The following is a 22690-nucleotide window of genomic DNA, read 5'->3' on the forward strand; positions in this document are numbered from 1 at the left end:
AAGTGACCCAGATTTGGCTGAGCTTTAGACTTTCTTTTGTATTCTTATATGAACAATTAGGATATGTCTAAACTTGTTACTGAGCTTGTGAACATTACTTGGAAACAAATAACTCATTCAACATTCAAATGCATACAAATATAATTTATTTCACTGTATAATGAAATCGCAAATCTCGTACATTTAACATTTTGACGTAGTTTTTAAGTCTAAGTAGCTATCAGAAATATCAAAGTAATTTTGAATCAATAATAATTAAATTATCTTTCATTTTGAAAAAGATTTTAAGCTATATTTTCTGGCTAACACTGTTTGAATATTTAACTGGAGTCTGTCACAGTCTTTAGTAGCAAACATAAAATACTTGTGTTGTAAATACTGTTAAAATACAATAATTGCATTCTGTTCTTTTTAAACTGTATAAAATTTTATCTAGTAAATTGAAATGAACAAATAATAATGTTTACATAATGTACAAACATTGTATAAAAGCGAATTCAGTATTTTATAAACTAGTACGTTTATGTAAATAGTACTTTATTTTAAAGTTTTGCTAGTAGATGTTTCAGCATGAGTGACAACAGTCTTATTTTAAAACGTGAATAATCAGTTCATGTAGTCTAATTGAATAGAAAGCATACAAGAATCGTAACGATAACTTTTACTTCTAACTTTTTAAAACATTGATTGCATGTTGAGAGACGTAGAGACTCTAATATAAATTAATCATCGCGGATTAGCAACACTATTTCTGGACTACTCCCACCTGTCACAGCGCCACACCAATCGTACTCTGGCTCCGCTTCGTTGGAACTATGATGTCATCGTCCCCTTTGCCCGAGGTCGATATACCTATGTTGTCCTCTGGTGGTGTGATGCTCAGCACCCTCTAACTTCTTACACCCGTTTTAGATTAAATTGATAAATATGAAACTAACTGTTAGTTTACGTACAGGTTAATTTGAAGATGACCTAGGAAAGTCGAAACATTGTTCTGTACTTTATTTTAATTAAAATTTTAATATCCATACCAGCCGTCTTAGGATACATTTTTAGTTCAAGTGGATTTTTCGTCATCACGAAATTTGTAATTTATCTTATCCTTGTAGTGACATGATTGCTTGATACAATATGTAAGTGTATAAACCTTGTTACTAAGTTTCATATTATTTAGTTTATTGTTATAAGCACTCAGCTACAAAATGGGATATCTGTGCTTTGCCCACTATGAGTATCGAAACCCTATTTTTCAGGGTTATAAGCTTTTAAATTAAGCCGCCGGTAGGTGAACTTTGTTAGCTTCTTTTTTTTATGTTATATTTATGTTTATATGTTATATATATATAATTAACACACTTATAATTTTAAACTGCAGGAGCCAGGACTTTGACATTTTATAATAAGGCATAGCTCTGTATAATATTTTACATATGTTTCGGTTTGGAATAATTCTTATGTCTGTATGCATGTAGCTTTCATGTAAACTGCAATGTTATTTATCTATTTGATCCATTGTATATATAATTTACTGGATTTAAACACTGGTACAACGAAGAATGTATCCAGAGAGTGTCGCTACTGTCGAAAAATTCCGCATGTGTCAAAGTCGTTCAAAGCTGGTATTTTCAAAGATTATTTTAAACTGTTTTTCATTTCTCAGTAACACGAAAAACGTTCCAAATGAATATTTTGAATATATAAAATGAGAGGTAAAGCTAACCTTATTGTGGAATGTAACTTTACGCTTTCCTTTTGTATTAACTTATTTGAACATGTTAGTATCTTTTATTATTATTATTAATAATTCGCAATAATAACAGGCCAAATTCAATCATTTTTAATTTGTTGAAGACTGAGAAGTAGCAGGGACTAGACTGTGTCAATAGATATCGTAACTTTACCTTTTAGATAGAATTTCTGCACATTGGTTTTTTTGCACTCGTTAATAAGAACTGTGCTTGTTTATTAACTTTGGACACACATTACAACTTTAACTTTAAAGTCAAAACCATGTAAAATTTACGAATACTACACCATCTCATTGACTATAGCTGCCACTCTATTAGATCTATTGCCAAAATGAATCTATTTTTTTAAAATTTTAATGGTGAAAATAATCTAAACAACTGTACATTTCCGTTTTCAGTATAGAAAATATTGTTATATTTTAATTCTAGTGATTTTATATTGTGCATCATGCATATCTTTAATTTTAGACAAAATTATAAAGTTGCAGGGCATGTAGATATTTACTTTTCTGTCATCTGCAAATTGTTTACATACACCCCATCAGTTATAACTGATCATGAGACTCAGCTATCCTTTATCAGGAAGTAATTGAAACAATTTGTGACTGGACCACGGAAATTATTCTGAACGTCACTGAAAGAATAACCCAATTTCGGATTGGAGTGCTAAAATATACACGTAGTAAGTTGTAAGGTAAGTTAACCAGGCAGTAGTTTAAGGTAATATAACACTAAGATTAATAAGGCAAGATTTTACCATGGCGAAGTAATGATGACTATCCAATAAAATGTTAAGTTTTGTTAAATTACTTTCATGAACTTCTTTCACATATGATATAAAACTAATAGACCTGTAATTACCTGGACAGTTTTATCATATTTCTTAAAATTAGGGCTAAATTATCCAATTTACAATTTTCTGGTACATTCTCACTATTCAAGGACTTTAAAAAACAACATTGCCTCACATATCTATTCCTTAATATCCTATAAAATGAAATCTTACCTATCCCAGGAGATCATTGGTCACCATATTGGTACCAAATTTAGTATAATTTAGTATCAGTATAATTCATTTTGGATTTGTACTTCCACCTACGAGCTGTCTTCCAATTCTAACCTCCAGGTTACTGAATTTCAGGGGAGTGTTGTAATTCCCAGTTTTTCTTTGAAGCTATGGAATATTTTTGCTGATTCAGTGATAAAATATGACACAGTTCTGTATGATGTTACCAAATTATGTATATAATATTTAAAAATTTACTACTGTATATTTTAATCTAATTTTCCATTGGATTAAAATGTAACTTTTCAAGCATGTATATTTGATGATAACCTACTTTCTCTCATAAGAATTCCAGTCTTGAAATAGTTTATAGTGGATTATTGTTTTGTTAAACAATTTGTTGCACTCAAAGCCTTTTTATAATTAATATATGCATGGAAAGTAGCATATGGAATTGTAACTTAAAAGTGATAACTTTCTCTAAAAGTAGAAAGAAACTGATTTCATTGATATACATAATATTAAATGCTGTTACAGTATATGTGTTATTTCAGTAAATCTTGTATCTGAAAAACAAATAATGAAGAATGATCTGACTAAAATAGTGTGATATTTCTAAGAACCTAATGAGTGAAAGTAACAGAAATATGTTATGGACCATTCTTTCCATTAAAATACTTTTATTTGTGACCATTCAGCTCTCTTATTGATGGTGTTGCTCAGTACATTGTAGATTGATGAAGAGTGCTGTGGTAAGAGGGTTGAAAGCTTGTAAATAAAGGTATTATAATGTAGAGTACTGTCCATGTATAATTCTACTAGATGTTTTTAGAATGTGGATATCTACAGATGGTTAAATACACACATGGTTTTTATTTTTTTAAGGCTTTTTGTAGTCATACTCTACACAAACTTGAGTAAATAAAAAATAAATATTGTATGTATATCAAATACAACAACAATACTAAAGTATGATGGTAAATAAAGATATAAAGGGAGTAATTGAGAATGAAACATAAAAGTAATACAATAAAACAATAATATTAATATTAAAGTCTTACAAAAATAGTCACTGACACAATTTGAACTGTTTTTGCAGTATTATTTAGTGATACATATATGTATAATTAGATATATATATAGATAGACAGAGAGGGAAAATATTTTATATGTAACTAACACTTTTGTAAATATTGTAAAACAGTTAAAAACCAATGAAGTACAATATGTCTGGTGATGTTGAAGAGAAAAGATGTCCCATTAAACTGACTGAGGAAACACAAGAAGAACAGGTAACATTTGATAAGTGTGAGACTGCTGATAATGTTGTCAAGCAAACTACATGTATATCTAAAAGACAATTGAAGAAACAAGCAAGACATGAAAAGTGGTTACAACAAAAACCTATTAGGAGGTAAGAAAGAAGTCAAACTTATAGTTTGTAGAAGCTTTGAGGTTCCATTCATGATGGAATTTTTCATTTTGGTTGATATGGAATATTGTTTTATAAAAAATTGTTTTAACACACACAAGGGATATGCTGAGTAATATATTTATTGGCTTTGTAACTGATTTATCAGATTCAAGTACCTAAATACTCAACTAATTGTTAAAATGAAAAAATAAAAATTATCAACTTTCAAAGGGTAAAATTGGAAGAATATATATTACGAGGGAACCAAATTTTTCTATAAATTTTTACTAAACTTTCAGTGTTTATTGAGTATCTGAAAATAAATACTATACCAAAGGTTTGAGCATTGCTATTTTCCCCACCAGAATACAAGTCATAGAACTAAAAATATGTTTTGAAGACCTAGGTAAAGAAGTAATAGACAAATATAACTATATAAATATAAAAAACATTAACATCAAACAACCTAAAACAATGCAAAAAACAAGCATAAACATAACCTTCATGTTTTACCTAAAGAATTTAAACAGAAAACTTCTTTCTCACCAAAACCAACTAAAGAACTTTTTACTTTAATTTTAGAAGAATTTTCAAAAGAAACTTCATTCTTTCAAAAAAAACACAAACAGAAACTAAAAAGCAACTTAATAAAACATGAAACCTCTGCACTGAAAGAGTTGAAGAAATATGAATATATTATCCCAAGCAGGTAAAAGAAGTGCAATTGCAATCATAAATTGAGTAAAATACAACATATTTAACTTAATAAATGACAATGAAATATTTACAAAATTACCAAAAAAATCCTGAACAAATATATAAAAAACTAAATAATTTTTGTAAAAAAATCACAAAAAGTTAAAATTCTAAATGACACTAAATTTTAGAAACTGATTCTAGAACACCAAAAGTATAAAAAAGCTTAAATATAAAACTATCAGATCAGTTATTTCTATATATGCATCAGCCAACTATAACCTATCAATTTTCCCTTGGTGCTGTTGTTTGATAAAAATAATTCTGAAACAGTTGTAAGAGATTTCTGTGAAGGAGCTGCCAATGGCATGTTTATGGACTTACAACACCAAAAACTGGGTTTCAGTATCAGTGGTGGGTGAAGCAACATCCAGGAGCCTTGTGTAGTTTTATGCTTAATTACAAACAACAATCCTGTGAAGGCAACAAAAAACTATCGAAACTAGCAACACAACCCAACTATGTAGCTTCAACATAATTTCATTGTTTCCACAAAGGTCAATCTCTATAGGAGAGCTGAGTAAATAAATCAATATAATCAATTACCCAAGAGTATCATCAATTGATGTTGTGTAAATAATTGTTTTTTGAAATTATGATCAGATTGATCAATGTTAAGAAAATTATCAGCTATTTGAAATTAGTGTTTCTAGTGATTACTGTTTCTGGTTATTTCAAGTAATGAAACATTGTCATTATGATTTCTCATTATTATTTGTGCAGTTTAATAAGTTATGTCATATCTCACAAAAACCAATTAATCAAAATCAGTGCTTCCAGTTATTACTATTATTGATTATTTCAATTATCCCAGTCTCATGAGAAAAATTGATAATTGAATGAAATCAGTTAGTGATTCTGATGAATAATTGATTAACAAATCCTACTAATCATGGATTTCTGCTCTGAAAACATTAACACAGCAATACAAATATAAAATTCTAAAACAAGTCTCAATTGAACAAAATTAAACATCTTGTTTAAAGGTGCTCTAATAATGGAATAGGATTTATTTTTGTTTTCCTAAGAGAAGCTGAGGTTTCTTCAGAAGTTTGGTTATGTTATTTTAGCTGCTGGCTATTGTTTCAGGTAGTAGTTACTTATAGATTGCAGAAAGGCCTTTGCACACCATATAAATATTGCCACAACTGTTTATATTATGAAGGTAAGAGGTAGGTACTTCATGTTTATTGCCACTCTGTCAGCTAGCTCATTCCCATGAATACCAACATGACATGTTATCCAAAAAAACTGGACAGAGATAGATGATAGAGAGAGATGGGCCAGTTTGTTTTGGATATTGATAAGAATAGTATGGTAACTAATATGGAATGATGTTAGGGCCAAGAGACAGCTGAGTGAATCAGTATAGATTGTACAATTTATATATTACATAGTTTCAATATGATTTGGGGCAAGAGAAATGGCATACCATTCAGCAATGAATACATAAACCTTAGAGGAGATTCTGTATGCTATAACTAAACTGTAACAAACTATGGCAGAACCTACAGAGTCACCTTATTTTGATCTATCCATATATATGGGAATGGATGTATTGTGTGAAAGATGTTCAGCAAATAAAGAGCGATATTTCCAATCGGGAGTACTGGCCTTCCTCAGATGATTCAAAGATAGGTCACAGTTGGGGATAGTACTTTTCCATGGTGGAAGAGGCTGAACTGTTGATACTGTTATGCTATTCAAAGATATATCCAATTTTTCTGATTATGCCTGAATATGAAGGCTAAAAGGAACAATGGCAGATTTTCTATTATAGAAAAGTGTGGTCCACTGAGGATGGAAAACACAACCCCAAGTAGGATGCTGTGGTAAAGAACGAAGTTTGGAAGCATACATAAGAGACAGTTGCAAATGGCGAATATACAGAGGGGGTTCATGGGACTCTACATACAAACTTTGGACTGGAGAAGTACAAAAGGCTCAGTGCAAAGCCAAAACCCCTGATAGTGGATAGGATCCAGCATTTTAAGTGCTGAGGTTCTGGCAGAACCATAAACCATACACCCATAGTCAAGTTTGGATCAGACAAGGACACAATAAATTTTAAGCGTGGAGTACTGATCTGTTCCCCAAGAGGTGGAAGAGAGGACATGGAGGATGTTCAGTGCTCTTATACATTTGACACGAAGTTGCTTGATGTGGGAAATAAAACTTAATTTACAGTCAAATATAAGACCTAAGAACATTGCCTCAGGGATGACAGGAAGTACAGCACCATCAATACAAAGTTCTGAATCTGGATGAATACCCCATTGGCAACAGAAATGTACACAAACAGTTTTAGATAGAGAAAGTTGAAAACCATTTGCTATGATCCATTTAAGTATATGATTGATTGCAATTTGAAGCTGCCACTCAATAAATCTCATGTTTGATAACTGACATGAGATGTGAAAGTTATCAACGAAAAGACCATTTGCAACTGTAGGGGGTGGTTGTTCACTAATGGCATTAATCTTTATAATGAAAAGTGTGACACTTGGAACACAGCTCTGAGGGACTCCAAGTTCCTGTGGGAAAAAATGGGAAAGTATTGTACCCACACGGACCTGGAATTGGCAATTCATTAAAAAATGCTTAATAAAAAGTGGCAAATTGCCATGCAATGCATATGAGTAAAGGTCTCAGAAGATGCCATATTTCCAAGTTTTATCATGAGCTTTTCCTTAAAAAAAATAGAAACAAGATGTTGTCACTTCAAAAAGGCTTCTCTAATTGATGTTTCAAGGCAAATTAACTGGTCTATTGTGGAGCATTGTCTTCAGAACCCACACTGAGTGTGTGAGAGAAGGTTGTTTGATTCAAGGAAACAAACGAGATGAGCATTAACCATCCTGTCTTAAATCTTACAGAGACAGCTTGTTAAAGCAATTGGACAGTAGTTTGAAGGACTCTTGGGATCCTTCCCAGGCTTAGAGAAAGGTAAGACAATAACCTGGAGCCAGGCATCAGGAAAAACAGTCTCCTGCCAGATCTGGTTAAAAACAATCAGAAGAATAGCAAAAGAAGTAAGAGATGGATGGTGTGGCATTTCATAGTGTACATCATTAGGTCCGACTGATGTACTGCCAGACTGATGAAAGGCCAGTTTGAGTTCTACCTGTGTAAAGGGATGATTATAGTCATACAGACAATCAGCTCGAAAGGAAAGAGGTGATCTCTCTGTCTGAGTCTTGATGGCTAAGAAGGTGTAGGAAGAAGCAGAAGTACTAGATACCCAGCAAAAGCTTTCACCTAGAGTACCAGCAATGCTCTGGGTATCATCAGTTTCCTGCCATCAGAGAGCAAATCAAGAGGGGGACAAAATTATATTGCCCACTGAACTTTCAAATCTTGTCCCATATGACTTGGAAACTGGTGGTAGAAGAATTGCTGGTTATGAACTTAATCTAAGATTCTTTCTGGCTTTAACATCTTACACACCGAGAATGTGCACAGGCCTGCTGGAAAGTGATGCAGTTTGAGAGTGTGAGATACCTACGAAAAGTATACCAGGCCCCTTTTTGAGCCTTCCATGCCATGTGGCAGGCAGGATTCCACCATGGACGAGGATATCGTGGAAAACGTGATAAGGTTTTAGGAATACATTGAGCAGCTGCTTGTATAATACAGTCAGTTACTGCTGCCACACAGTTGTCTATTAATGGCTTACAGACAATGGCAGGATCAAGTTTTGCGGGAGCAGTGAAGGAGGACCAATTTGTTTGATCCAGCTTCCACAGAAGCACCTGGGTCAGGTGGCATTGACCATGGCCAGTCTCTCTGAAAATTATAGGAAAATGATCACTGCCTTGTGGATTATTGTCAACCCTCCAAAAAAAAATGGGAGAATAGTGAAGGGGAGCAAACTGAGAGATCAATAGCAGTAAAGGACTGATAAGGTGCATGAAAATAAGTAGAAGAACCAGTATTGAAAGGAGAAAGGTTGTGATCAGAGAACATACATTCTATTGAGCAATCCCTCCTATCGATATCAGCACTTCCCCAGAGGGAGACAGCAACTGTTCAATGAGAGCATCAAGGTCTGATTGATCATAGGTCTCTCCAGGCAACAGGTAGAGAGAACAAATAATGATGGTATGAACCAAGGAAACACAGTTGGCTATGGCCTCCAAGGGTGTATCGAATGGCAAAGACAGGGTGGGCACATGCTGATCAACCAACAGTGCCACCCTTCCATGCACTCATCCATCACACAGCCTGTCATTTCTGTACAAAGAAAACTGCTGAAAGGCAATTGTATTTGCAGGTTTCAGAAATGTTTCCTGTAAAGAAATACATACAGGATGGTAGGAAGAAGTCAGTGTTTTGGTGTCATCCAGATTAGAATGTAAACCTTGACAGTTCCATTGTATCAAGGTAGCCATTTTTATTTATGTGTAGGCAAATTGGATGGAGAACCCTTTTGTTTACGACCACGTCTTCTTTCCTTACTGTCTTTCTTCAAGGGAGGTCTATCGACCTCCATGGATCCTGGTTTAGTTCGAATGGACAGGTTTTTGCTGTTGGAAGAGGATTCCAGCGACTGAGGACGTGAACAAATGATTGTTTTGCATCTTGGAGTGGGAAAAGATGATGTACCCTAGGAAATTTCTGTACCTGGAACCAAAGGATGTGGATCTTGGGATTTGTTGGAATGTATGTAAGAGACAGAGATGGGTGTTGAAGTTGATTCGTCAAGTTTTTTAACTATGGAGGTCAAAAGACTTTTCATTTGTTTTTAAAGCAATACTTTTGGAAGTACAGAAAGATCTGTCTGCGGTCCCACTGTAGTAGTGGAATGAAGTGCAGGAGCATACGTCCGTGATGAAGTGGTAGACAGCAACCTTAGAGCTTCAGGATAAGTAATGTTATGAATTGTTTTGAAACACTGCACCTCTTTTTTTTCCAACCATTCAGGGCAAGAATGAAAGTAGGATGGTAGAGAACCACTGCAATTGATGCAGCAAGGGTCCGTTTCACACTCATGATCCTTGCTACCGTAACGAGCACACATGAAGGAACCATGACATGACTTCTTTGAGTGACCGAGCCACTGACACTGGAAACGTCTGAGAGAGTTCAGAATGTATGGTCGTACCCTGCAATTAAGATAATTGGCCTTGATGGTGGCAGTTTGACGTAGTGTTGTAAATGTCAGAATGAGGACATTGGTCAGCATTTTAATTCCATCTTTGTGAATGGAGATATGCCTCACTGCAGAAACTCCTTGGATGGAAAAACCAGTGAGAATCTCTGACTCGGGGATATACTTCAAATCCCTCTCAGTAGTAACCTCGTGTGATGAATCACTGCAGCGATACCAGGGTTTTGTGAGCACTACACCTGAACACCAGCATCAGATACAATGTCCACAACACCTGTTGAGGACGACCTACGCTGGCGCTCGGTTAACCCTGGCCTAAATGGGCTAGTCGATTGATCTTGGGGTACCCACCCCAAGACTGCCCTTCTACAGGAATTCAAGGCCAAAGTAGTGTGTTGGAGTTGGACCCCTCAACCACCAGGATCCTCTCCTCCCCTTCACAGGTCACCATGACCAGCAAACACGCAGGTGGATGTTTAGATCCCAGAGGAGGTAAACTGAAAGTACAGAACCTTCTCTGGGGTTTCCCTCACCATGTACAGGAATGCACATCAAGGGGCTATATTATGCAGTTGTATATTTACATGTCAGAGTTTGAAAGTGGCTATGAACAGTATCTGTAGGAAGGAAAAACATCACTTCAACTGTATTATTTTCTCTTCAGAGAAACTATTTACTGATAATGGTAAGCATACTAAAAGATTATTCTTGTTTTCTGTTAAAATTATTACACCTATATTTTGTGTTAAATCACAAATCTACAGAATTTGTAAAGCTAACAGTTTACAAGATCAAATGTCAGTATGTTATTTTTTTCTTGCTGCATAATTATGTATCTTATTATCTTGTGTTCCTTCACAATAAAATACCTTTTACATTTCTTTAAGAGATTTAGTTTTGGCATAGTGCTCTTTTTAAGGGTTGATTTCAAACTTTGTACCAGTATTTGTATTATTTTTTTTATTGTATTTTTTCAGTTTACATTTTTAGGTTATAAATTGCTTAGCATTTGTAATGAATATATGGTCATAAAACCAATACACACCAGGTCCCTGAACATCGGATTTCATATAACAAATGCTATTGTACAAATTTGTCTTTTTTTGCCATGAAATATAAAAGTAGTGAAGTCATGCAGTCATTATCCTCTGTGTCATAGTTATCTTCACTGATGAAGTAATGTGTAAAACATTACTTTATTCAGTAACTTGAACTAATGATAGATGTTCTGGCTGTCAGCCCATCATATATTCTTTTCCACATTTTCACCAAATATCTCACAAAAAATAATTTTATATTTATACACAATCATAAAGCCTTCCGTTAGCCCCACATATTTTTAATTTGTTCACATTTTTCCAAGTGTTTTTTATGCTTTTTTTGTTGTGTCTTAAGGTAAATTAATATTGTTGAATTTCTTATTATAATGGTTATCAGATTTCAGAGTACTGGTGCTTGATCATTTGTAGTCCAATAATTCCAGATTAAAGGAGGTGGTTATTACATTTCATTATCCCAGAAATATTATCTGATGGAATTTTATCATTCAGTTGTTCACTTGTAATAAATAATATGATATTTTACTTCGTATTGTATATTGCTAATATTTAATCAGAATGTCATGAAGGTCTGAAATTACACTTTTGTAGTCAGCATCAAACATAAGTGAAGAAATAAGAAACAGTTTTGTGGTTCATCTTTTTCATATCTTTTATTCAAAATGCATTAGGAAAACTGAAATACTGAATTATTGATGTAACATAAAGTCATCGTTAATGTTTTATTTTGCCAAGGGAAGAACACTTGTATTCATTATCCACTATGTAAACCAATATGTATTTAAACTGGATATCAAGAAAGATGATTGTGTGTAGTATTGCCATTGGAGATGGCATTACCTGCATTAGGGCTCTTATAACTGGTGTTATTTTAACCTGAAAATATTATGCAAGAATGAAGTGAATAGTTCTAAGCTGTAAAGTATCATTGAAAAGTGCCCCAAAATCTGCTGTATTAACATTTAATCTGGAAAATGTTTTTCTTAAAAAATTCATATTCATTTATGTATCACATGAATTGGGTGAAATCTCATTTCAACTTTTTATAAGTGTTTAAACTTAAAGATTAAAGCTTTTCAAAGATGCAAAGGGTTATAGTTTGTACTAGAAGAAATGTCACCCTGTGGGTGGCTGTTAATTCTGCTATGTACTAATTGTAGTATTCATAACTTCTTGAAAAAAAATAGAGTAAGTCAACATTTATTTTTTAAAACAAGGATTTTTTTTTTCTGGGAATTAGTGTATGGAAAAAGTGTTTTGATTGTGACTTTGATCAACAGCAATTTTCATAACTTTTACTAATATGAACTGTAATGTTTTTGTATATTAAAAGTGGTGCTATTATTTGAAAAAAAGTTTAAGAACCCCATTTTCTCAGTACTGTACTTAAAAATGACATAAATAAAGATATGATCAGACCCTTCCATACAGCCCTAGATAAAGCCATGTTCTTGTTGTGAGGAGAGTGCTTTTATTTAAAAGTGTTTTATCATAAGAAAGTAGTTGTTACACATACCACAGTTGTTTGTTTTTTTAACTGCCTGAGTCTGGAATACCCAAATTGTGAAATTTTATGGATTTTTTGTTGGTGGTGCCATTCAGAAGATGGTGCAGGAGTTTTGGTTACATACATAGATACTATTATACATAGTATATCCATTATAGTAAGAAGAAGATTGGTTCCCATTCTTGGTCTCAATTATGCTAAGAATTGTAAATGTGATTGGAAAATAGTGGTTATTATCCTAAGTTTATATGGTATTCTGTTTAACTTTTTAACATTCTTGTTTTAAAGTTTTTAACTGTTACATTGTACAAACATATCCCATTGTACCAAATGCTCTATTGTTGATGGCTGGAGTTGCCCTATTAAAACATGTGAATAAATGTTGAAAATACAACATACTTACAGTTCATTTCATATTTTAAAATATAATTTTATTTTGTAGTGAAGACATCAATATAAAACGGTCTGATAATATCTATAATCTTATGTATAACATGATGATTGCCAAAACTAAGAAAAATGTACATTTCTCTGCCAAATTATGTGCAGATTTTCAGTGCTTGTTATATAATTAATTTCTATTGATAGACATGAAAACACTGTCCAAAAACAAGTGACAAAACCTATAACTGAGAAATATATTTAGAAATTAGTTTTATCAAAGGGATGCAATTTGGTTTTTGAAAATAAGTTGAATGTAACAATGTTTTTTGTTGTCAGTTATATTTCTATACAAAAAAGGATAACATGAACTAACAAACACAACATGTATGCCCATTCACCTTATTGGATAAGATCAAAAATTATAGTAGATTTCAAGGAATAGTAATATTCATGGCAGGAAAAGGGATATAACTTAATATACTCCAGATGGATAGACACATTATCAAGTTGAAACTTCTATATGAGAAAAGCTAATTGCAATAAATTATGTCATTCATTAAAGGTTATAAATAACTTTAAGCTTTCATGTCTTAAGTCTGTAACATCTGTATTATCTACTGCTAGTGTTTATAAAAAATGTATGAATATTTTATATTCCATAAATGCAATATTATTTGTAAATCACTCCACATAATGACTTTTAATTACTCAGTTATGTTTATTCTCTCCACACTTAGATATGTAGATTTATATGCTTTAAAGTTTTTACTTTTACTAAGACATTTAACACCAATTTATCTTAATTTTAACAAATGGTTCAGTAAATATTTTATTAAAAATTCCAAGTAGCATTTTGACAATGCAAATTATGATTATGCACTAAAATAGTTTTCGTCTTTTTTTTTTTCAAAAATTTAAATCTGGATAAATGTAGTGATTATATGTCTTTGATTACACTATGTAACACAAATTTTGTTCCTGGATAGCATGTGTTATTTCTTAATTGCATATGTTGTAAAAGTTCAGAAAATGGCCATTATTCTCTTCAAACTTTGCTTTTGTGACCTGGATAATGAAATTTAGAAATTAACCTATTTGCTATGTAAAAATGGGCAAATTTGCACATTTTCATTTATGTAAGGTCTGAATAAAACAACATATGAATCAAAATGTACGTGTATTTGTACTAAAGTTACACAAAAATGTTTAGAAGTGAGTAGTTTTTCGAGATTTATGACTAATGTAAATCACTTTCATGTATCAGCCTCCAAACATAGTCTCCCATCATGTTTTCGTTATATGCTCCCAGGTCACAAAAACAAAGTTTGAAGAGAAAAATAGGACTTTTCTATTTACTTTAGGCATAAGCAATTGGAAAATAACACTTTCTGCCTAGGAACAAGAAAAAGTAAAAATGTTGTTATATAGTGTTATTTCCAATCAGAAGTTGCAAGATTTAATATATATAATAGATTTAATAAGTCTACTGAACAACATGCAAAATAATTATAAACTTTGTTGATTTAACCAGCTGAAAAAAATCTTATTAGTTTATTGTATTTGCTTACTGAATTTTAACTTATACCTTTATTATGGTTTATAACACATTCATAAAAGATTAATGAGCAAATGTTTATCTTATGGTTTGTTGTAAAGATAAAAAGGTAAAGTTGGATGTGTTGTGGACATACTTGTTTCCATTCTTTAGGCATGTTTTGAATTTTGTTGTATTTGCTGTGTGTGTTTATATGGATTAATTATAAGTATTTTTTAATATATACAATTCTTCGTATTTGAAAAATGCACAAGGCTTTAAGCAGCTCTCAGAAAACAGTTAATGAAAGCTGCTATCAAGCTGATGTCTTCTCATATGAGTCTGTTTACAAAATTGGACAATAAAAGTTAATTTGTGTTGTCTGAATTTGCTGGTAATTTACATTTAATTTTGTACTTTATAAATATTAAAGCATTGATGCAGTTTCTTATTTACAAATAGTTGATGTTTATATATAACAGTAAAGTTGAAAATTGCTGTATTACTACAGTTGTAACATCACTAGTCTAGGACAACTGAAATTAAAGTGCTAGACACAGCATTAAACAAGGTTACACAAAGTTATCTGTGAGCTCATCTGTGTATATGGACAACAGGGTTATGGCATGGCCAATGCCATGACAAATAATTGAGACCTGCATTCAAAATTATTTATTTCTTGGTAAGAGTAAATGGACTAGTAGTGAATGCAAAGAGCAAATATTATGACAGACTTGACAGGTAGCTCTAATAAACTGGCACAAAACTCCTTTTATGGCACTTTCGAGTATTAATGTGATGTAGTCTGTTAAACATGAAAGAGTATTAGAACATAGATTAGTACTGGATTGTTTAATAGTTTTGATTATATACATATGGAAATTTATAATATACTCTTTAATATACTGCTAGGGCAAAAGAAAAAGAAAAGAAGAGAAAGAGAAAACAAGAAGCAAAAGAAAAGGGAATTATTTTAGGACCAAGCAAAAAGTATTTGAAACAAGTCAAAATGAAGGATTCCTCTTGCAGTATTTGTATTGCTGTAGATGTGTCTCTAGATGAACTAATGACTGATGCTGTGAGTACATCCATATTAAATTGTTTCAAATTAACAGTCGTTTTTGAAATGCTACTTATCTCTTCACCGTAGAGAGCTGATACATCATGTGCACTGCTATATTATTTCTTGTGTAAGCTGCAAGTCTTGAACAAAATTCCCATCTCTGCACATGTCAATGTATGTTGCACTAGCCTATGATGCAATCATCATTAGACTGTAGTCCTCTACCAGTAGGATAGGCACACATCTCCCATTTGCAGTAATCCAAAGTACCACAGCATATGAACACAGGGTCATTTCTGCTGTCAGCACTGTAAGTGTTTAGACATGTTTTTTCTTGTGCTTTTTTCAAGTTTTATGGGATTTTATGTGACACTATGGCCTTATACTTTGAGTTCTTTTTCTTTTGTCTCACTCAATTTATCTTAAAGAATCTTTATTTTGTTGGACTATGAGTATTGGCTATTTCATCACCTTATAAATACTAAAAAAAAAAGCAACCATTGTCAATACACAGCTTAGTTTCAGCCATGAATTCTCAGAATCAGATTTTTGATATTTCCCAAGACCTTAAGATTTGACTTCATGACTCCCCTTTTCTAGTTTCACTGGCAACCAGAGGCACTTTATCAATAATGCTATTGTAGTTGCACTTCATATAGTTGGTACTGTTTTACCTTATTGTTGTCTTTTCCATATCTTCTGTTATTCTGTGTATATCACTTCTGTTGAGCCTGCCTCATTTAATGACGACTTTTATCTTTGTTCTTGGTTCTCCTCTTCCTGATAAGAAACAGATACCTCTGATTTCTTACTTTGCAACTTTTGTTATTCAGGTGTATGACATTCTCTCTTTCTGGTAGTTTATGTTAAATCTTGGATTTTTCTCCTTCATTAGCCTTTATCTTCTATCTTTCTCTTTTCCCTTCTATTCCCCAGGTACTTGTATTCAAGTTGATGCTTTTCTATCCTGACTACTTGTTAATTCATGGTAGCTTTGCCTTTGTGACTTTTTTTATGGCCTTGGGTCATCAACCTTTTATTTCTCTCAAATCTCAATCTTTGAATCTCTCTTTCTTACTTGAGATGTCTCCCTTTCTTTTATTAAATTTACTTACCATAATCTTACCAATGCACAGCTCTTTTACTACATGTCTACTTCATCTTCTCATGAAGCTTTTCCATCTTATTCTCAAAAGTATTGATGGAGACACTTGTTCCTAATTCTTTGGCACTAGACCTTGACCTCTTTTACTGCTGTGTATTTATTAACATGGTTTCCTTATTTCGATTTCTTCACCTTTCTCCTTCCCTTTGTGTTAAAGGTCTTTAGAAGAGCTCACCAGCATTATTTCTTGGAGTTTTTGTTTTCTTGATGTATCAATTGCAAATGCTCCAACATATTCTCATCTACGAGAGTTGGCAGTGCTGCCTTGCTCCTATTTTCCTTTCTCATAATTCTTGTCTTTCTTACCAGGCTGAACATTGTGATTCATAGACATGTTTGTTTTGTGTGACACTTCTTGACTCTGTCATTGTGAAAGTCTCATCTATTCTTGTTACCTGAACACCCTTTGCTAATGATATTTGTGTCTTTCCCTGTATCTTTGGACTTCCCTTTATCATCATTCTGCCACTTTTGTACCTCCTCTTGTTTCCATGCATCTACGGCCTGTAGAAGAAGTAAGGTTTTTGTTTTCCACCCAACTTAGGATTTAATTTCCCACTCTACTTTCATGAGAGGTTCTCTTACTTTTGAGGATTCTAAACTCCATCAAGTCCCATATCCTTCTTAGTTGCCCACTTACCTCTCTTTCAATCAACAGGCAACTGATGAAACATTTCTTGGGATTTTTTATCAGCCTTCATGTTTCTCCTTCCATTTTTTTAACTGTTTTTTGTTGTAATTGCTGTTTGCTGTTACTGCAACCAGACTGTGTTCCCTTTCACTCCCTCTGCTACTTAATTTGCATCTGTAAACATTGTTTCTCTTTCCAGATGTAATCATTTCTAGACACCTCTGTTATTTCAGTGATTTTATTCTCCAGAGGAGTAATCCTTTCAAATCAATATCCTGGAAACATTACTTCTTACTGGGCTTGCTTGCATCTTCAGCTTCAGTTCACAGATAATTTGTTTGTGGTCCATTCAATTGTCATGTCTTATATTAACTGTGAGATGGCACTTATTCTCAGTACTCATGTTTTCTCACTTAGGAATTCCTCTTTTGGATCTATGGTCATCAGATTCAGTTGTTGGTCTGTAATGCCCCTGGAGCTTTGAACCTGATGAAAGATTTATTTTCTTGTTTGAATGGGATCTTTCCCAAAGAGTAGACTTACCATCCTTTTATGTTTCTGTGGATTTGTTCCCACTTTGAAAGTCCTGGCTCAGGTTTTTGCAATCTATCTGATACCAAAATGTTCATTTTCTTCTTGTCTCCAGTTCCAAACTGTAATTTTAGCTGATTGCTCTGATTTTCATGGGCCTCTTCAGGTATTTTCTAATCAGTTCTCCTTGTCCTATGCCTGTTCTGGACTAGAACTTCTGTGTTGTCCTCCATGCTTTCACTAGTTTTTGTTTCAACCTTTGACTTCTTCCTCCAGGTATCATTTGTCCTTTAAGACATATCTTCTCTTTCTGCTTGCTTGTAAGAAGTGTCATTCAGACATTCATGAATTGGCAACATTCTTCACCATTTATCACTGTGCAGTTTACTTTATTTATGAACTGCTTCTTTTTCCCAGGAGGGCAATTGTATGTTTTCTCTCATCACTTTCTCTATTTTCTATTTTTCATTTTGGGCTATTCATTGTAATCTCACTTGAACTATCACTTTAATGCAAACCACTGTTGCCTCTTTTTGTTTCTATCTCTTGTGACTTCCACCTCTGATTTTGAATGGATGGGATTGTCAGCTCCTCTGGTTGGTGTATTCTTCATCATCATCTTATAACTTTTCATGCCACTCTTAAACATTATCTGCTGAATGAGATCCTGCAGGCCAAAATGTGGATGGCATCTAATACATCATATTGCTTCTATCATGCTGTGGTTTCTTGTACTTATGGCTTTTATCTACCTTAATTTACCATTCTGTAATGTATCCAGAGTCTTTCATGAAGTGAGTATTATTATTTGTTTTTTACTTTCTCATCTGTTCACTCCTTCATGGTGCCACTGGTTAAAGAAAAATTGGGGAATTTTTTATTTTTTTCAAGATTGGAGAAATGTCTGTGAAATTTAAGATTTCAGCAAGAGGTACTTGGGAAAAGTGAAATCTCAGGATTTGTGTTTTAGAATGTGCTGCAAAATGCATGGTGAAGACAGTATTCTTCATCTTTATATTTGTGCCTGTCAATGGTTGCTGTCTTCAAAGATTGATCACAATACAACAATTCAAAAATATGACACTAAGAAGAAACTGAAAGAAATTTCATTACTTTCCTCTGAGCTACTATTTTTATATATTACTGCAAAATCATAATAGTAGTTATGCTGCTTTATATTTATAATATCAGTAGAAATTTTGTCTATCTTAAAATTGGCTAGAAACTGAGTTACAGTACCTGTGGTAGGCAAAATACAGATAGCCCATTGTGTTGCATTGTGCTTAACTTGAAAAAATACAAACTGTTTTAAATTTTCGGTATCAACCAACATAATGTATCTCCAAAGAAACTTGACTTTTCATGATTTTTTATATGAAGTACAAACACAAAGTTCCTGCCAGCATGCCTTATTTAATCTCATTTTTAGACAAATGTACATGTACTAATGAATTTCTTTTTTTATAATTGCATTTTCTTTTTAGGGCAAGGAATACTCAAAATAGTAGATATCTATTGATTTATATTTGAGAAAGTATTAGCAAAATGAGTAGTAAACAAACAGTGTTCAATACGGACTGGCTGAGTGACTCTGCAGTTTTCTTGTAGTTAGGAAAATCCCAGTTTCATATCTATAGGAACGGTGTATGCTATGTAGGAGAAATTTTTAACTAGGAAATATGGGGAAAGGGGGGCAGTTTGTTGCTACAGTTAAACAAGAAATTGTGCCTTAATTGCTTTCTGCAATAAACCAATCATCAACTAACTAAAGTGAGATGAAGGTTGAGAAAGATCAGTTTGTTTTACCACAACCACCAGCACAACAACCATAGCAATAAAGGGAAGGAGTCACACTGGTTTTAGATTTTATGTCATGTGATAAGGTTCTGACAGCAGAATGTTTATGGGCAATGAAGACCATTCTGATTTGGTGCTCCTATAGTTCAAGTTCAAAGACTGACAGCTGTTTAGAAAGATGTTTCCTGACATTACTGTAGTGAAGAGAGTTTGTTTTTTTTTTAGCTCAACAAAATACTCTTACATGATTCTTTCTATTTATTTTAAAGAGTTAATGAGCAAAATTCAACAGCCAGGAACAATTTCTGGTGCTTCATTTGATGAGTCACTGAATAATTTTTTACAAGAAAAGTAAATAGACTTGTTTTTGCACTTCTGTGAAAGAGAAAAGAACCATTGTAAGCACATATTTTGATTCACTATTTCTTGGGAATATAATATAGTAGGATTTGTTTGAAAATTTTAAGATAGGTCTTTCAAAACTAAATGTTGCAAATGTTTTACAAGTTTCAGTGGCTGGATTAACTATCAATAGGAATTATTTGATACACAAAAAAGAAGAATCTAACTCTAATATTCCAGTGCTTATCAGTATGGAGTTCTGTGGATGGCACGTTCTAGAAGGAGATAGTAAGGCTAGATGGAAGATGAAAAAAAAAAAAAGCTGTCCCTCTACTATTGCTTCTCTGATTATCCTGTTAGAAACAATTATCTACCTGATAGTGAGGGTAATGCATAATTTTCTTTGAAGGATTGTAGTACTAGGTGGCTAGAGGATGTGCTTTTATCTGACAGGGTCAGCCAGATTTGGCCATAGGCTAAAAAGTATGTGAAGCAAACCCAGAAATTATCCAAGAGTAAATAGCCAGTATATTTATTTGCAAACCTTGAAGAATACAAACTAGATGACTTGATGCTAGCAAAATTGAATTTCTTTGTGTTGCCAAAGTGTTAATGTCTTTCCAAAGAGACATGCCAATGATGGCATTTCCATCCAAGATACTTTTAGAGCTCTTTCAAAGTTTACAAAGAACTTGCTACTCAATTCTGCAGACAATATTTTGTCTCAGTACTGAGTAGAAGTTGGATTTGCAGCCAAATAACTCATTGACTAAGCAGAGAAAGACAACCAAGTTAGTCAACTGCAGAAAGAGTGCATTGCTTTTTCATAAAATTTGGCTGAGAAACTGCTGGAAAGATGCCATCTGTTGTAGGAGCAAGGAACAGCTTGGACCAAAGGTTTATTATTAAACACTGGTAGAAAACAGTAGCCAGATAATATGAGTTAAGTAATGTCTTATACAGAAGAATATGTGAGGGGTTCAGAGAAACAGGATGTGAGTTGACTAATATACATATCACAGAAGATGTCAGATGCACATAGAGGTGCAAGAGTGAGGTATCGGGTGTATTTGGGTGAAGATGGTTGTCAGAAAAATGATTTGAGAAAGAAAGGCTTTCAAGAAGAGCTGACTAACTTGGAGGCAAACAGAAGTTGTAAAGCTGGAGTTAAATCTAGAAATGGTGCTAAAATGGGCAGATGAACAAGTTGGCAAGAAAATTAAAATGGAGCTTGTAAAATCAAATGCTTTTGGAACTAAAGTTTTAGAAGTAAAATAAGTAAATAGTAGAAACAGATAATAAAATAAGGAAGCTTGATAAAAGCATTGAAGGGAAACAATTGTTAGTAGTGTATGCTATGCTTAAAATTGAAAGCAGAGTTAAATTAGGCCATTGGAAATTAGTTTAAACTGACTTTTCATAACATGTTACTACATGACTAGGTATTCTGAATTGCCATAATTGAATTTTAATATCATGACATTATATTCTGCTATTAGCTAGATACCACAACTGTTGACAGGTTGTTGATTGGATTTTTATAACTAGTTTATAGCTTCATGTGCTAGTTTTTCTCTTCAACTAGCACTTTGAAAGGAAAAGGAGATACTTATCTAACTAATGCAGCATGTACAATAGTGTTTGTTTAACCATTTTTGCTGCTGGATGTAGTGCTGATTTCGTTTCTTTGTATTTGGTGATGTGTAAGACTTGGGAAAAGATGTTTACAAGCAGCTATTTACTATGCTTTTTGCAGAATTCTCAAGTTTGTTATGTATTCCTGGTGCTTAAAATGTATGAAGATAATAAGTTAACTAATGTATATCAGAAAGTTACTTGCATTTTAACTATACAGATAAAGTTTATTCATTTGACTCCAGAAGAAAGAACAAAGAACTTTCTCTTAAATTACTTGTTTTGTTCTGTGTATACAGGATGATATTTGTCTTAATTCTTTAACTTTTACTAACTGTTGCACAGTATAGTGTGATTGCAATAAACTGTACATCTGCACTTTAAAACTCCTTGAGTGTAATATCTACTTATACAAAATTAATGTTTCAGTCTACCTGGTAAAAGACTATATGTAATAAACCACGAAAAACTTTTATAGTTCAGAAAGTTCTTTGACAATGTTTCAGTGATTAATATGACATCAAAAAACAGTTCAATTCAAAATATATTTCTTTACAGTTTTTAGTAATATATAATATATACTACATGTAACAATTGGTATTTTTCAATATAAGAGTTGAAATTGTATTGTTTTCTTATAAATAAGTAGCTATAAGAGGAAGTTTGAGGAGGTCAACTTTAATTTGTATTCCACATTATTGTAATGTGTTTAAGTGTGATTGGTAAAATGTATTCTACTTAAATGTGTTCTTGTCTTAAAATATTGATCCAGATAGACAATATTACCAGTTTGTGTGACTTTGATTTGAATTTATTGGTCAGGAAAAAGTCAAGGAATTTTTTTCATTTTTGCTGTGGAAATTCATTTTTTTAGGTCTCACTGTCTCTTATCTTTGTTTATGGCACAAAGATATGAGTAGCATTTTTAAAGTTAACATTTTTCTCACCTGAAAATGAATTTCTGAAAAATACTCACCTCTCTGTACCTTCTTCCTTTCTTCTTCTTATA

The 22690-nt window shown here is 32.9% G+C and overlaps 1 protein-coding gene across 8 annotated transcripts in view; it reads left to right on the forward strand.

The window, feature by feature from the left end:
- The first annotated feature begins 1543 nt into the window (after positions 1–1543).
- The window catches only part of LOC143234079 (tRNA methyltransferase 10 homolog A-like), a 47822-nt gene continuing 26675 nt past the window's right edge, over positions 1544–22690 (forward strand). For 3 of the 8 annotated variants that reach the window (XM_076471132.1, XM_076471127.1, XM_076471133.1), the window contains exons 1-4: positions 1574–1709; positions 2331–2442; positions 3959–4168; positions 15430–15595. In XM_076471132.1, the coding sequence (XP_076327247.1) occupies positions 3969–4168; positions 15430–15595 (366 nt within the window). In that variant the 5' untranslated portion in view covers positions 1574–1709; positions 2331–2442; positions 3959–3968. Of the gene's footprint in view, positions 1775–2230; positions 2443–3958; positions 4169–15429; positions 15596–22690 lie in introns of all 8 variants that reach the window. The other 5 variants (XM_076471134.1, XM_076471128.1, XM_076471129.1 and 2 more) reach the window with 5 other exon arrangements.

This window comes from Tachypleus tridentatus, chromosome 12 (genome assembly GCF_004210375.1).
Source record: "Tachypleus tridentatus isolate NWPU-2018 chromosome 12, ASM421037v1, whole genome shotgun sequence".
Taxonomy (NCBI): Eukaryota; Metazoa; Arthropoda; class Merostomata; order Xiphosura; family Limulidae; genus Tachypleus; species Tachypleus tridentatus.